Consider the following 16,334-nt stretch of genomic DNA (forward strand, 5'->3'; position numbering starts at 1 on the left):
GAAATGTATTAGATTTATTAACCCTTGACGTAGCTGACCTGTGCAGTTTCTTCTTAAGAAGCAATAAAACGAACGAGTAAATTGACTGAAAGAAGCGCGATGCCGGCGGAAAAGTGTCTAGCATCCCGCGATGCATTTGCCGAGTTCGCCTGTGTTTGTCAGTTTCTTGTCAATGGCTCGCGGGCGCAGGTGCGAGGCTGCTGCTGATGTCCCCGCGGCAGTAGCAAAGGTAAACTCTATTCGGCACATCCGTTTTGCCTCGTAGAGCGAGCAAACGAGCAAGATGAGAAGCGGCGAACAGATGAGGCCAGAGTGAGAGAGAGAGAGAGAGGGGGGAGGAGCGGGAGGGAGGGAGGGAGGGAGGGAGGGAGAGACAGGCAACACGGCAAAGCATAGCGCAGCATAGGAGGCAGCTATCGTGAGGTACGCGGATCAATATTCCGTCCGGTCCATCCTCTGACCCCATATCTCTCTTTTCCTCTTACTTGCGTATCCCGCCCAACGTCGTTGTCGTCGTGACCGCCGCCACTGCCACGTCTCTTTCTTTACCTCCCTCGTTATACACCACCGTCCTCCTCCCTTCCTCCATCGTCCTCCTCGGTGCCTTTTCGCTTTTCCTCGCTTTTCAACGTCGCTACTCCATCTCAAATCCATGGCCTCCCGGAAGTTGGTGCATTACGAGCGCTAAAGCGAAATCGCTATCTTCCCGTCCTTCGCGTATCTAGAGATATAATGTGTGCCCTGCAAGCTCAGCTTTATAAACGGTTAGTTTGAAGTTTACGGATTATGAGCATGCGATGCTATCAGCGCTTATTTCGTCGATAGCAAAGTTGTTCATTCATTCGTTTCACCGATAATTAATTATCTTTTTACATGTACAACTTTCGTAAATTTTCTTTCAGAAAATTTTCTTTGTCTAAGTAACGACTGCAGCATCTTAACTAGAGATCACGTAAATTCAATATTTAGGAATAATGTGTGATCAAGAATCACGATAAATGGTAATGGAATTGCGGGAAAATAAACGTCAAATATTATTTGTAAAATATTTGAATTATCACTAATATCGTTATTTTGTTTCCGCTTTACGCGTCCGCACGCTTCTCTTTGCGGCGCCATCCCTTTTCCGATTTTATCGATTACCGACTTCCACGGATTCTGATTGTAAAATGACACTAAGGATGTAACTTTGCTACAACAAAGTGTTTCCCCTATCCCCCTTGATTTTTTTATTTGTCTTATTTTATATTTTTTTTGATATCCTATTTATATGATATATGATGTGTACTTCAACATTTAAATCATCATCTGGTTAGTGTTTAAATTTACATATTTCCAAATTAGAATTTTTTTAAATTAATATAACTTTTTAATTATAATTAATAATTAATATTAATATAATATAATATAATATAATATAATATTAATATAATAATTATAATTAATATAATTTTTTAATTAATATATATATATATATATATATATATATATATATTTGCGGATTTTTTTCTCTGCTTCACTCTCTTGTCTTCGTGTCGACACGAATGGCCGCTTATCCATTCATGTCCATCGAGTCACCGTCAGCCCGCTACTTTCCTTTCGACGTATGCCTGGAAATGGCAGCTGTCGCATCCGCTGTCAATTGTCGTGTCGCGGATTCTAAAAGGTTGGCTTTACAACCATATCGATTCAGGTTCGACATTGATCGTCGCGCATCTATAGACTCCTTTTCCCGCTTTTTCTCTACCCGGACTTACAATAATAGGATCAGAGATTACATCAAGTTTATTGGATGAAAGAAAATTACAGGTGAAGATTATTAATGATTTATCTTTTACGCTTATCTGTTTCGGCACTTATCTCGCGAGTTCTATGATATTTCTAATCCGTATTTCTCAGTGGAATAAAAATATGGTTATATTCCGATCTTTAATGTAATCAACGCAATTTAATGTAATCCTTTCCGAAAAGGAAAGCTAATCGCTATTGATCTGCATTCGCTGCTAAACGAGTTACATAAATCCGGTGTTGGAAAAAGAATTAGATCTAGACTCGTAAAATATACCGTATGATGTTTCCCGATCATTAATATTCGTGGCCCAAATTCAAGTTCATCGAGTTATCTCAAGTAGGTCGCGGAACTGGTTTTGGCATTTTTGGTTATTTAGCAAGCTACCGTCGACTATGATGAAAAGATTTTGCCCCCAAAAAACAGACTTCTATAAATAATGCAGAATAATGTCGTTATTATAATCATAAATTTTGCGGCGCGGGGTTAAAGACGAGAAGTGATAATTGAACATAATGAAGCAAATCAACGATATCTCGGTACATTCTGTACGTAAAAGTTAACGCCCTGTAAACAACAAATGACGCATGTATGATGCAAACGACTCTTTGCCGTGTTTACATTGGACTATTCTGGACAAAATCAAATTGCCAATCATACGGTCGACGGTGCTGATAGCATACGGAAAATTCGGTGCGCGAACACATTGTCACATTATCGTCGGAATGTAACACGGAAAAGCGAGTGATCGTTCTGATTGGTAGATTTCAATCTCCGAAGATTGTTCACCGTAATTGGTAAATTTCTCGTTTGCATTCAACTCACGGGAATCCAATAATTACAGTTCGCGCGAATCGAGCTTTAATACGAGACGTTGCGAATGATCTTCTACTTGATTTTTACGAGATACACGAAATATTTTATAAATTATTTCTTAAATTTAAATAACTAAATGTCAGGCAATTTCTTATCATATTAACTATTTTCTTTTCTACATTTTGCATTACAATTAAAATAGTAAACAAATTGTGTTGATCACTTTTTTTTTTTTGAGAAAAGAAAAATAATTTTATGCCTGTGATATCTAATTTATTTTGATTAGAATTTGTCTCTCTGAGAAGAGAAGGGAATGAGATTTTTCTTCCCCAGAATAAATGTGTATTATAGATTCGAATACGTAGAAACATTTGTCATTATTCGATTTAATGCGAAATGACAATAAATAACGGGTTAATTGCGCATTGTTCGCGTTATAATGAAAGTTTAAAAGGATTACTTATACTGATCTCCGCATCACCAATGTCACGCTCAACATTCGTCACATCATATCACATCGAACGATTATGTTTACACTCTACGAAAATTTTACGTAAATTTTTTGCGCGATGCGATGATTTCGAATCTGAAAGAAAAACAGGCTGCTTTAGTAAATTCACGCGATTTTCAATTAAAATTTTAAGTCCGCGAATGCATTAACTCTCGTTCGCAGATATTTTTTGCTCGAGTTATATCTTTTTATTGAGATACTCGGCATGATACATTAATAGAAACGTTACGTGCATGCACACAATTGGAAGCTCTCTTTGAATTCTCCATTAATTTACAAAATGCTATAGCAAGAATTTTATACATAAATACACCCACACATATATTTCTATAATATATCGTTCCGAATGTTTACTTCAAAAGCTACGGCTGTTGTTTTACATTTTGCACTCGTGGCAAATTGCTATTATTAGCTTATTGTTGTACAAAATTTACAAAATTTATAACCACGATAATAACATCGAAGGTAATTACCACCGCACATAAAATGACATCTTTTAGATTACATTTGAAATATTTGAAAGAAGGAAGGAATTATTGCCACTATTTGAAGAGAATTTGAAAAACTAATTTTATGAGAGTTATAAGTAATGAAAATAATCTTTTTATGCAATATGTGGACATTGATATCGTTGTACCAAGCATTATTTAGTTTGCGATTAGGTATCACGATGATGAAACAACACGCCCAAAATTAGAATTGATTATATTCTCGATACTTTAATATCCAATATGAAAACCCTTTGGTAGAGTGCGCGTGTTATTCGATATTAAATTCATGGCTTATTTCGAAGTAACTCGAACACAATTTGGTGCACGTAATTAATATCCTTGCGTCTATATGTTTCACCTATGTTGATCGTTATCTTCTTGCACATACGCGACGTAAAAGCATCATCTGTTGTATAGTCTTGATTGAACGTTTCCTCGTAGTTTTCGCGCAGCGACCGAGTTCCCAGGTATCGACTTTCGAAACTATCGGTTACCCAAGCTTTTCCGTAGATTGAATATTCAAATTAGTTGTTGTATTCAAACCACAGGGAATATATCGCTTTTCCGCTTAATTTCGAGTGTAATGCTGAAAGAAAAAGAAAGAGAAGGAGAGAGAGAGAGATGAAAAGCGAAAAAGTGGTTACTGCCTCGAGAGAATTTCTTGCTTTATCTTCCGATCTCGTAATATATTTATACTTTTACCTCAGTCCGCCACATCTGCTTACATCTACTGGATTCATTTAGTCGATAAATTCTGCAGCAAGATGTTAAGATGAGTCAAGGAATGCTTTGCGTCCTAGCTCAATGGATAAGCTCTCGAGATGCAATTATATTCTTTATGAGATACAATTATTCTTTTTATTCTTCGAGATTATCCGTGCAAAAAGACTTTATCATCGGATGTATATTGCAGCGGTAAAAGCGCTTACATAGTCAATGAATAATTATTATTCGATGCACGAATATGCATATTGAAAAGGCATCCATTATTTTTAACAATTTTTTTTCATTGAATTTTAATATCCAGAAATATCATATATTGATGCCAATGAGTCAGTTATTCAGATGTAGATTATCGAAGTAATAATGAGAGATGGATGGGACTTTGTTGCTCCTAAGACAGAGCTAATGTGCTGAATCATGTAGGAAGAACTGTTATTTTTATATCACGCCATTAGTTTTCGTTATGTGCACACAGCAAGAATTGTATGGTGAATATGTTTACGGAGAAAAAGAATCGATCTTTTTATATACGACTACCAGAAATAGATCAAAGGATCAATGTTACTTTGTATTTTTCAGATAGAAGAATTACATCAAAGAAACAGACTCTTATACACAATGTGCTTGTTCGAGTCTGACATCTTTTGATCAATTCTTTGATTATATTTGCGAACGGTTATAAAAGTCTTGAAGTTGTGTATTAATTATATTTTATAACTTTCAATTTTTTATTATTTTAAAATATTGCATATATATATATATATATATATATATATATATATATATGGCATAAATTATTTTTACATCTTGTGGAAACATTATATTGTTAATTATTGGTGGATGTAATCTTGATTATGTAAATAAAATCGCGGCAAAAAGATGAATATGTAATGATTTTGTGATACATTTATCGAAAATATTAGATTATATACTTTTGTATGCTCAAATTTCTTTTCTTTTTGATATTAATGTTAATATGTTTTATATAAAAGTAATGATGACATATATTTATTTTATCATATATTGATTATATGCAAATATATAATAAAAACTTATTATTAAAATGTAATTAAATATCATTATTACAGTAATGATACAAAAGTAAGTAAAAGAAAGAAATTTTAAGATAATACATGATAGTGTTTTTTTCTCTTTCTCTCTTTCTTTTGATTAAAAAATTTTGACTATAAGATTTTGATATAAACATTCTTAATATTTATTTTATAATAAATGTTTTGCGCAATTTTATATCACTACCTAAATAACACAAAAGTCGTAATTATAGATTGAAGATTAATAAAATATTTATGTTTATGAAAATCGATTTATATCAACACAAATGCTTTAGCAATCAATGTTTAGACTCTTCGTGTTCTAGTGTTTATATATCATTATCGTCGGGTGTCAACAATTTTTTCTCCACAAACATAGAACATTGTTTTTAATACATTAGGATCCGCATGATATATTTTTTTGTCTATTTATTTGTTACGATCTTTCTTTTCTGACAATACTTTCAGCAGTACTTTTGCAGATCTCGTAGAATATAAGAGCAGTTTTGCGCTCAGTATCAAAGTCTTACAAAATAAAAAGCGAAAGAGTTTTAACATCAAAGTCATTCTGATATACGATTTTTAACATCGAGAAGAATTAAGCGTTATTTAATACGGTTATTGAGAAGAAAATCGCGCTTGTTTAACATGGCCGATAAAAAGCACGTGTTACATCTGCCCAAGGATTACTTAAATACAGTTGAGATTGCTGAGGAATTTTTTTCTCCGATATGCGAGTTCTCTGCAATAAAAGAATATCTATCTTCGCCGACTGAGTATTTCTCACCTTACGCGACGCCGCAAACTTCGAGGAAAGAGATTCTGGACAAGAAGCTTAACAGTAATATGTTTAAAGTAGCTAAAAAGATATCTGAAAAAAACGAGAACCAACTCTCACTGAACGATTCATCCAATCGGACGGAAATGGATTTCACACGATCGAAATATCATAATAACGTGGATCCCGCGATCGAAGAGCTCACGATAAAGCGGATGATGCCGAATTCATCGACGCCTAAAAATTCGCGGGCATCGATAAAACGCGTTTTTTCGCCAAACTATTGTTCCGCTGGCAAAGCTAATGAAGATCCCGCAATGAATCTGACTAGAAAACGTTTGGATGCGAGCTTTTCAAGTCCGAAGGCGCTCGCTAGCCGAGAACAAAGCGTGAACAGTTCCACGTGGAAGGTAAGGCTGACAAAAGAGATTGAACCGTTGCCTCAGATGGTGCAGGCACTTTCGAGATCTCAAAAATTCACGGATCCGTTTTTGGATGACGAGAAAGCCATAGCCTCCTCGCTTTACAAGGTAAAAGAGTCAGCCTGATACATTTGCACTTGATACATCTCATAAGAAGATTACAATATATAATATATAACGTATATGCAAAGGATGTTATCTACGTATCCGAGATGCACTTTTTGTTGATGGCATCTAACAGGAATCGCCGGATGAGAATGACAGCTTTGCGCAGGAGAGCACGAATTGATTCGCGAGACAGCGCTTTTAGCGAGTTTATGGAATCCGATTCAGAATAATTGAAGGGTCAAGCTTATCATCAATGAGAATCGTGAAATAGCGATCAGCAATATTCGAACTTTATCTTTTAATTTTATTTTTTTTTTTTAAATTAAATTACGCATTATACTAAGCGATGTAATAATAAATAATAAATAACTTATCATGTTTAATTAATCAGATTGTTCGATATTAAAGTGTTGTATATTGACAAGTAGTTATTTCATCGAAAATAATATTATTTAATTACATTGATTGATCTTGTGATAACGGAAGATTTCCAGGTTAATGATTATGATTAATGGTTATGAAATTGCAAATGGCATTTTTATCTAAATATAAAAGTTGATAAAATTTATGAACTCTTGACATAATTTCGTTATTTCTTTAAAAAGATATTTAGAGAGATATTTTGATCGTACAAAAATTTGAAGATTTTTTTAAGTCTATATATATATATAATTCAATTATCTTTTATTATTTATCTTTATTATTAATTATCTTTTATAATTCCACTATTTTATTATTTAATAATCAATTTTGAGAGCATTGTATTGATATTTAAATCACATTTTACTGATATTTTTTTTTCTATTGTTTTTTTTTTAATTATTGCACATTAATAAATAAAAAGAAGTTATTAAAATAAGTGAAATATTTGTACGTCTTTATTTAATATTTATCTTGTTTATAAAAATTTATAATAGTTTATAATAATTATTATGACATAATGCATATCAGTTTTGGTCGAGTGATTACGTGCGCTTGACTTTGTTTATATTAGGATCTGTTCTGTATATAGAAGAGCACATAATTAGTAACACCTGATGTAAGTCGGCACCGAGTGTGATTCGAACATTGAAAAATAATTGCGTTGTTTATTCGAAATGGCACTTTTTGCCCGACTAGAGCAATGGATATTATCTGACATGAATGTTAAATGACTAGAAATGCGAAAACAAATAAAAATTGGTCTAGAAAAAAATGTCTGTGTTTAGCTTTAAAAGGCAACCGACAAGATAAATATTTGGCTGAGAAATCTTTGTATAAGGCGCATTTTACACATGTTTAGGACATGTCGCCATCTCCTGGTATAAATGAGCATTTATATCGATTATATTATCCAATCAGATGGATTCGTGTGATTTCGATATCGCAATGTCAATGATCAGCGAACTTGACTTCGTCAAGAATTGATACCATCTATTTCATTTGTCGTAAGGCGACTCGAAGGTTGTGACAAAAGTATTTATAATCGTTCAGTATATTTTCAACATGTCCGATGAAAAGGATGCTCCTACACCCGACGACAGGGATGTTTCTATGATTAGCGAATACGGTACGCCTGAGAATTCATCGTTCCGTATCGAGAATGTTACGCCGCAGAACAAGTATGTCAGGCCGATTAAATCATACGTTCCGGAGAAAGCATTCTCGCAGGAGGCTACAGAAAAATACTTTACACCGTTCAGAGAGGATTTTCTAGAATGGAGGTCCAACCACTCTGCGACGACGCCTGCTGACGTTTTGTTCGTGTCAAATACCAATGATGTTGCCACACCGAAGATGCCCTCGTGCGACAAGTCGTTGATCATGGCGATGAGCAAGCTGTGCTTGTTTACGCCGGAAAACATACGATCGTCCGCTTCGACATCAACGGAAGCGGAGACTACCTTGTTGGACATGGAATATACGCCCGAGAAAAGCATCGAAGGAGCAGAGACGAACGCGAAGGAGTCGATTCTCGATTCCGACGAGATGAAGGAGCTTGCGGTCATGGATGTCACCACCTCTGATTACTCCACTATGCTGTTAGAGATGATGGACAAGGATTCGTCGTCGAAGATAATGTGTGATAACAGTTCGATCGATCAGTTTTCCTCAGAAGAGATGCAAAGCGGCGCGAGTCAGGAAGACGTGATTCCATCAGATCTCGCAGAAGCGAAAACGAAGAAAGTTTGTAATTCTGCGGACGCAGACTTGATTCAGTTGCTTGACGATTCCACGGAAGCTTCGTTGTGTAATCAGCCCAGTACTTTGAGAGACGATGAAGTGTACGAAACGAACACCTTTGACACGTTCAACATTGAGTACAATCGAAACGTCGCCTTAACGCGTAGCTATGTAGAAAAAATGATAACCAGAGAGGATAACCGAGGTAGATCCGGCCATGTTGGATGTTTTCGGCGTTTTTGGTCTCCGAGAAGGACGTTATGCCGATTGCAAAAATTGAAGGGAATTGAGGAAAGAGATCAAGGCTATGGAAACGTAAAAACAACTTGGCCGAAAAACGTATGTATCGTGGAAAGGTTGGTCGAAGGCAGCCCGCCTCTTAAACTACGTCTTGGAGGGATGAAGAAAAAGAGGGAGGTCCAGATACCCGAAAGAGCTAAATCAGGTAATGCGTTTCACCTTGGCGGGAAACGGTCGATCGATGATTATGGCGTGCCGGGCAGCAATAACAACGATTTCAACCTTGAACGCCGTATGTTTTTGTATTGGCCCGACGAAATGTTAGATATTGTGATCCGCGGTGCTTCGTTGTCGCCCACCTGTTACCTATGAATCGTTATCGGCTTCACGCAAGCTGAAATATTTTACCGTTATTTATAATATACTACTTTAACGATAGCTCGATATCAGAATTTGAAATGCATCGATCAAAAGTAGAGTAAGACGTTTCTTTTATTTCATAAGATGATAATACGCAGTTTTGTAATGCTAGTGATCGATTACGTGGCTTGAAATATTTCCTATAATTAAAATTAACTTGAACCAAGAGACTTATTACAATTATTAAACTCTTCGTGTATCGTGACGTTAGTCCACGATCGCGAAAAAAAAAAAAGTTGCACTTTACGACGCTGTTTTTTCAGCTGCTACTTCGCCGATAATACACTTAAGCAAAGATAAATCGCGCAAGGCGCGACAAGCCCGATTAATAATTTTGCGTTGCGTAATTTCAAACGTCATAGGAATATTACACAATCATGTTACGTAATAATTATCTGAAATTAAATGTGCGAAGCTTTTTTATCGCATCTGTGTCACGCCTCATTGATCCCGTTAACGGATTCAGATTCGCTAATTCGCGCTTTTTCGTTACAGCGCTAAAAGATGGCAAGTAAACCGCAAATGAAGCATATATGTACTTGCGTTTATTTTACTTATATTATTATTTATTAATCCATGCCTTACTGTCTTGGATGACTTTCAGTTTTTACATTTGTTATTCTGTTTTAGCGTGTTATGTATTTCTATTCTGACATATGTACTTGTATATTTACACTTTTGTGAGGAGAAAATGAAAATGCGATTCTGGTTTTCGTTACGTATTTTCTCGCGAATTTGAATCGCGATTTAAAGCGTCCACGAGAGAACTCGAAATCATAAATCATCCGCTCGTAGATAGAGAGCAGACAGGAAAACAAAAAAGAGAGAGAGAGAGAGAGAGAGATTACGCATCTCAACAATTATATATTTATTTCGTGTAACGTGCGCGCACACACTCATCAATTCTTACGAGTTGGCGACTATGGCTTGTTTTTCCTCGCTCGCAAAGTCGTTCGATCAATATTTAGGCACAGTTATTGCCGGTATTTGCGCTTCGATTTATCTGTACGACGAATCGCTTTGTAGCGCCGCGGTATATCTCGTTAAATAAAAAGGTGTTAATTGTCACGTGCGGAATTATGGCGAATAGCTCGGTTGTAATTAATGTCGCTACCAGCACGCAGCATTGGTAAATGATCTATTCCTTAAGCCAAGAACAGCGAAGAGAGATTTGCGAAATGCTTATAAAAGATCAGTTCTGTTAATTGCCATTATAGGAGTTTCTCTCTCTGTATTAAAAATTTTATTATTTAAAAGATATATTATTAAAATATATATTTTTTTTGCATATTTATATTTTTATAAGATTTTTTTTATCATGTAAAAATTTTGTCGCATACGCGGCTTCTTAATGTTTCTAATTCCGTGGCATTTGTTTTGTTCACAGATGTTCCGTTTCCACCGTCTCACAAAATGACAGTGGCAGAAGTCTTCGACGAACGAACAGGATCTCCGCGGCCGGAGGTCCTGAAACAACACTTTATCCTCGAGGGTAGGATCGACGAGGCTGCGGCTCTTCGTATAATCAACGATGGAGCCGCTCTTCTACGTTCGGAGAAAACCATGATCGACATCGAGGCTCCTGTCACCGGTGAGTGGAAAATTTAAGTTTTCATTGAATTAAATTTTTCATTGTTTATACAACGTAATTATTATCGTATCGATTTTCATTTGACGGAGAGAAAACGATCTCTCGGCGATTCTTTGCGATTTGAATAATATGTGCTCCAATATATCGAGCGTACGGGATCTTCTTGATTAATTGAATGTAAAATATGCACGTTTTAATCAAAATTGAAAATTTGGTTCGCCCATTCGTCTCCCACGAGCACGTCCGCCTTTACTTCTTCATCAATTATCCTTGAATTAAGTCCGTCGCGACGACCTCCTTTGTGGCGTCCGCTGATTGTTCTGGAAGCACAGAATAGGAGAACGTAATAAATCCCACCCTCGGTTACTCTTCGATCGATTCACTCCTATTTTCTTCCACGCCCCCTTTCTCCGCCGTCATCCTTTTACATACGCACCATTGACAGTTATTACTTTCTGCGTCACTGCGATACAAGTTTCATTAGCGGGATTAATGGATATGCATTTTAATATAGTATTTAGTTGTTTTTATTAACTGATCGGCTTTGAAGTGTCCAAAAATGGTATTTAATTTTCTCTTTAATTAAGAGAGAGAAGCCCTGCATAAAATAATATCTTTTAACATCTGATTTATTTTTAATTAACGGAATATTCATTTCTTTTTTTTTTTTTGGAGCGCTGACTAAAAAATATATTGGTTTCAACTTTGATTACTATGAGTTACATCTTCGATATAATATAAGTAATTAACAAAAAATAATTAAGTATATAAAGAATCAGTATTTATTCATATACCGATGGCTCGGTCGTCTCTTGACTTGGCACGTTTTTTTCCCTTCTTCGGCATCGTCTATGCTATTCGTCGTCCGCGCGTCTGATGCATCCCTCACGTTGCGGAATAATTTATCTTTCTACTCAACTGTAGCCATTCTATTCTGCTTTACCGCGATGCGGATTTACATTCAACAACCAGACACTGCAATTTCTCTCTGTTCTGCTCGTTTTTTTCTTCTTTCTCTCTCCGCTCAGACGACACATGTGCCAAAACTGGTGCGCGGCACCAGCTACTATCTCCGACAAAGTGACGACGCAAAGAAAAGGCAGTATCTATTGGGTAGATATTTTAAGTCGCTTTTGCAAATTGCCTTCAATTTCTGAATTTATGAAAATTTGTTTCAACGAAAAAATATAATCAATCGCAGCGTAAATTTTGCTTCTGATTTTGGTTGATTTGCTTGATGAATTAACAAATAACACGTATATTGGAAAACTGATGAATTAATCCCAATCACAAGAAAGGAAACCTTGAAACTGTCTGACCTCATTGGAAAATTAATTAACGACTATTATTTGTCTTGCACGAAAGATGAATTTATATAATTCAAAAATTACTTACTTTTATATAGAGATTATTATTCTTTGAAGTTTCTAATTAATATGCTACATTATAAGGAATAAGAAAATAAATGTTCTTTTTTTTAATTCTTGATAATTTTTCTCCGCGTCTTTCTTTCAATTGCAACTGGATAATTAATAGGCGGATCTATCAATTTTTACAAGTGCGGCATTTCGGATTGATGAGGAGGAGAATCAAATTACGTTCGAATAATTGGCAGAAGGTCAGAAAGTGTCCCTTTGGAGTCTTCCTTTGAAGCAATCAGGTTTCTTTCCGGTCGTACGGCTTCGCAACGCGTTTCTCTGAATGACATATATAACCCTTGATTGTTCACAATCACCGTGCGGTTCAATCCTCACACGAATAAGCATTTCAGAGAACAGAGACACTCAATCAGATGATGGTAATTTGTGGTGTCGCTTGGATCTCTCATCTTCAGTATAGCTACATATTATCATGTATGAAAAATATATTCTTTCATTACTAAATTATGCGTCTTTGAAGTTATTAATAATCTCAGGCTTCTGAGAAAGTATAGTTTTAGGAATGAGTATTTTGAAATAAATTTTAACTAAAATGAATTTTTAGGCTCTAAAAGCATAAAACCGCTGATCAATTAAAATTCAAAAAATATATTCAATATTTTTTAAATAATTTTCTTGTTAGTACATATTTCTAGAAAGTCAAAATTAAGAGATAAAATTTATAAAAGAAAGTTAGAATTAAAATTAAAAGGTAATAAATAAATTTGAGTAATAAATAAAGAAATTAATTTAGCAACACTAGATTTGGAGACAAAGAAAATATTATCTTATAAACTCAAAACGTTAAACGTTTTATATTTTTGATATAAGAAAGGATAGCATGTGCATGTCATTATAACGAACCTAAATTAAAGCTAATATCGATATTAGTAAAGACAAATCCTTAATGTGCGATAAGAAATTTCTTTCCAACATCTAGGCGGCCTATAAACGAACTTTGCGGATATTTAAATGAATGATAATAGCTTGCTCGGGCGTAACTAAGTAGGTCTTTTCCGGCAATTAGTGCGTTTCTTTGCGTCGTTAAGAAACAGTCATTTCCACGTTCTTAGAATCAAGTGGCTCGTTTCAGGTTCTCACGTCCAACTTTCGTCCTCTTCGCTTTATAAGTGGGATAAAACAGAACGTTACGATAATCGCTTCGATGTTGCACTAATATCCTCCTTCTTTCTCTCGCTTTCATTCTTGCAATTTTTTCTCACTTTGCAGCTCCGGCGAGTTCCTTCGTTACGTGCGGTCGTAAAGCTTTATTGTTATCCTTTGTGCTTGCGCTTATGTTTCTGCGAAATAGTAATTGGAAAAAGCGGCGATGCAATCGAAAAGTTATCGCTGAAAGTCGGTGCTGATTGTTAAGTGAAAAAAAGGCGTGTCATCTTCAAAAAAAGAATTTGCAATTATCGTAAAATAATTTCCTTATATTTTAACATAACTCCTATTCATGTCATCGAGCACCCACACGTGGCAGTTTTTTTCACATTTATATTAAATACTAAATAATTTATAATATAATTTCCTGCATTCGAAATTTACAATGTAACTTTTGCAGTCGAAATTTCGACGCTTTTAAGACAAGTAGGAGAGATATATAAAAAAAAATAATCGATAGAGAAATATCTTAGATCGTATTCCGCGATTCAAGTTTGTCAGTCTGATGAAATGATTTGTTACTTGTTTAGCGCGATCGATTCTTTTTGAAGAATGCAAATAAAATTTTTATTTCGCTAACGCAAAAAAAAACATTATTGCCGTTCGTTGCCACGCGATCGCAAATTTACGCTCGGCAGGAAAAAATAATATACCCTTTCGCGTACCAAATCGCGCGCCTCTAGATCGAGTCAAGTATTTACTCCGGATCGAGATGCCGAGAGAATTAACACACACGTTTTTCTGCCGCTGTTGCAATATATGGGGAAAGCCGGCTGCGTCGACGCGTGCCTCGAATCCAAAAAAGGGGACATAGTTGTTATCTAACGGCGCGCTATCTTAATTGTCTTCCTGCCGTGTCGCGGCAAAATTGATACGGAGCCGGAAACGTTGTTATGCGAGCGTCGTGTTGACCGAACTCGGGCTGCTGGTGTGTTAGGAGCATAAATTATTCATACACGTGTGAGCGGCTCGGTACGGGGGAGGTAGGGCGAAAGGAGTGGAGAGGGGGAGAGGGGGCGAAGGGGAAGGGTGAGGGGTGCGAGAGTGACAAGCACGGGATGAAAAACACTGGCAATATTGTTCGTTCGCTATAAAGCATACCTAAAAAGCATGAAATGTTTATCGTTTATCGACGGCTGTGCCACATCGATGTTGCCCGTCTAAATATTGAACTTTGTCGATAATCGGCGGGATGATGTGCGCGGGTGGCAAGAGTAACGATATAAATATGTTCCCGATATCTCTCTATATTTTTTATTTGCGCGAATAACGCGCGTTGCTCTTAATTATGTAAAATCGCGCGCGCGAGCGTTGGAAAACTTGAAATTCGAGATGATAGACGATCACTTTCTTAAGGGAAATACTCCTTGGCGGATCATCAAGTTTGATTTAACAGAGACAAACGTACGAGATCCTCAGGAGAATAATTGCTTAGTTGCTCTAATACACATCTATTTACACTGTACACTACAAATATCTTTGCTACATTTTTCGATACGTTTTTAATCTACAGATTTTTGTCTGGCGTTTTCCATTTTCTGCGAGACATTAAGTACGCATACAAAAATATATTTGTCCGCAGCATCCAAATACCATTCCCATACGAACGCATGTTGCGGGAAAATACGTGTGCATTAGATTCTGCACATTAATTATACCTTCATATGGGCGTGGTTTGCGCGGGCGAAAAATCGTGCAGCTTTTATGCCGTGAATGAGGGTAAAAAAGTCTTTGCGGTCTTTTTTTTTTATGCCAAAACGGATAACGCTAAGTTAATACAAAGTAAAAGCTTCACGGGCTTTTAATATACGCATCCGTTTTCAAGATGAAAATTCTCATCCGCGGAAAATCGTCATATATATAGAGAGAGCAAAAGAGCGACGACGAAGCCGAGTCGCGAATTTTGCGCAACATTGTAATAATATTATCCGACCAAGTTGGACGCCTCGTCGCGCGTGACGGATTGCGACGCAAAAGCGGGGTCAAAGTGCAACGGAACGCCTGTAAATGTCCCCGGGACAACGGCGACACAATGTGCGAGCGTGTAAATTATTCAGAAAAGTCTCCCCGCCGGGGAGAAAGAGAGCGTGAAGCAATTGCGGGAGGAGCAGCTCTTGTGCAGGAGCATTAATTGATTCCGTTATCGCGGAGCGTGCACATATATAGTATGCGCGCGCGTGTGTTGGTGCATGTAACACACGTGGCCGTTTGACAGTTTATATTTGTTGGCGCGATGGCGACGGAGCTCCAAGTACACTCGATCGCTCCGCGGAGTCGTTAATTATCTTATTAAGTGGTAACGAGACGAAGTCTCTGAATATGCGCCCCCGGTTAGCAGCATCGATGGACCGGCGCAGCAAGCTTACTCCTTCTCTTCTCCTCCAAATTTGCCCTCCCAGCGCGTAATCGAGGCTTCTCCGAAAACGACCTCTTTAATATTTGATGCTTTAATGCATACGTAGTCTGGATTAACTGATATCGCTCGCAGGTGTTGATATATCCCTGGTTGTATCATGTAAAGCCTGCAGCACTACAGTGCGAATTTTACTATCGAAAAGAGTATCGACAAGAGTATTCTGTATTGTTGTATAAAAATATTTTGCACACATTTTTTCCCCCTTTATTTAGGACACCTTCCAAATAAA

General features: G+C 36.5%; 2 protein-coding genes across 5 annotated transcripts in view; both read left to right on the forward strand.

The window, feature by feature from the left end:
- LOC126859232 (serine/threonine-protein phosphatase 2B catalytic subunit 2-like) overlaps positions 1–16,334 on the forward strand; it is a 121,866-nt gene that overhangs the window by 31,323 nt on the left and 74,209 nt on the right. For 3 of the 4 annotated variants that reach the window (XM_050610290.1, XM_050610291.1, XM_050610292.1), the window contains exons 1-2: positions 8,093–9,298; positions 10,901–11,104. In XM_050610290.1, coding sequence (XP_050466247.1) covers positions 8,176–9,298; positions 10,901–11,104 — 1,327 coding nt within the window. In that variant the 5' untranslated portion in view covers positions 8,093–8,175. Of the gene's footprint in view, positions 1–8,092; positions 9,299–10,900; positions 11,105–16,334 lie in introns of those variants that run through there. The other variant, XM_050610293.1, reaches the window with a different exon arrangement.
- Positions 5,876–7,218, forward strand: LOC126859283 (uncharacterized). The gene is made up of 2 exons (XM_050610405.1): positions 5,876–6,690; positions 6,774–7,218. The coding sequence occupies exons 1-2, from the start codon at positions 6,031–6,033 to the stop codon at positions 6,918–6,920; spliced, it is 807 nt and encodes a 268-aa protein (XP_050466362.1). The 5' UTR covers positions 5,876–6,030; the 3' UTR covers positions 6,921–7,218.

The sequence above is a fragment of the Cataglyphis hispanica genome, chromosome 3 (genome assembly GCF_021464435.1).
Source record: "Cataglyphis hispanica isolate Lineage 1 chromosome 3, ULB_Chis1_1.0, whole genome shotgun sequence".
NCBI classification, from domain to species: domain Eukaryota; kingdom Metazoa; phylum Arthropoda; class Insecta; order Hymenoptera; family Formicidae; genus Cataglyphis; species Cataglyphis hispanica.

What these genes read in the sequence shown, in the direction of transcription:
- LOC126859283 (XM_050610405.1), top strand. Translation starts at nt 6,031, where the DNA reads ATGGCCGATAAAAAGCACGTGTTACATCTGCCCAAGGATTACTTAAAT. An exon ending in TAGCCTCCTCGCTTTACAAG is followed by an intron (nt 6,691 to 6,773) that starts GTAAAAGAGTCA and finishes GTATATGCAAAG; the next exon opens with GATGTTATCTACGTATCCGA.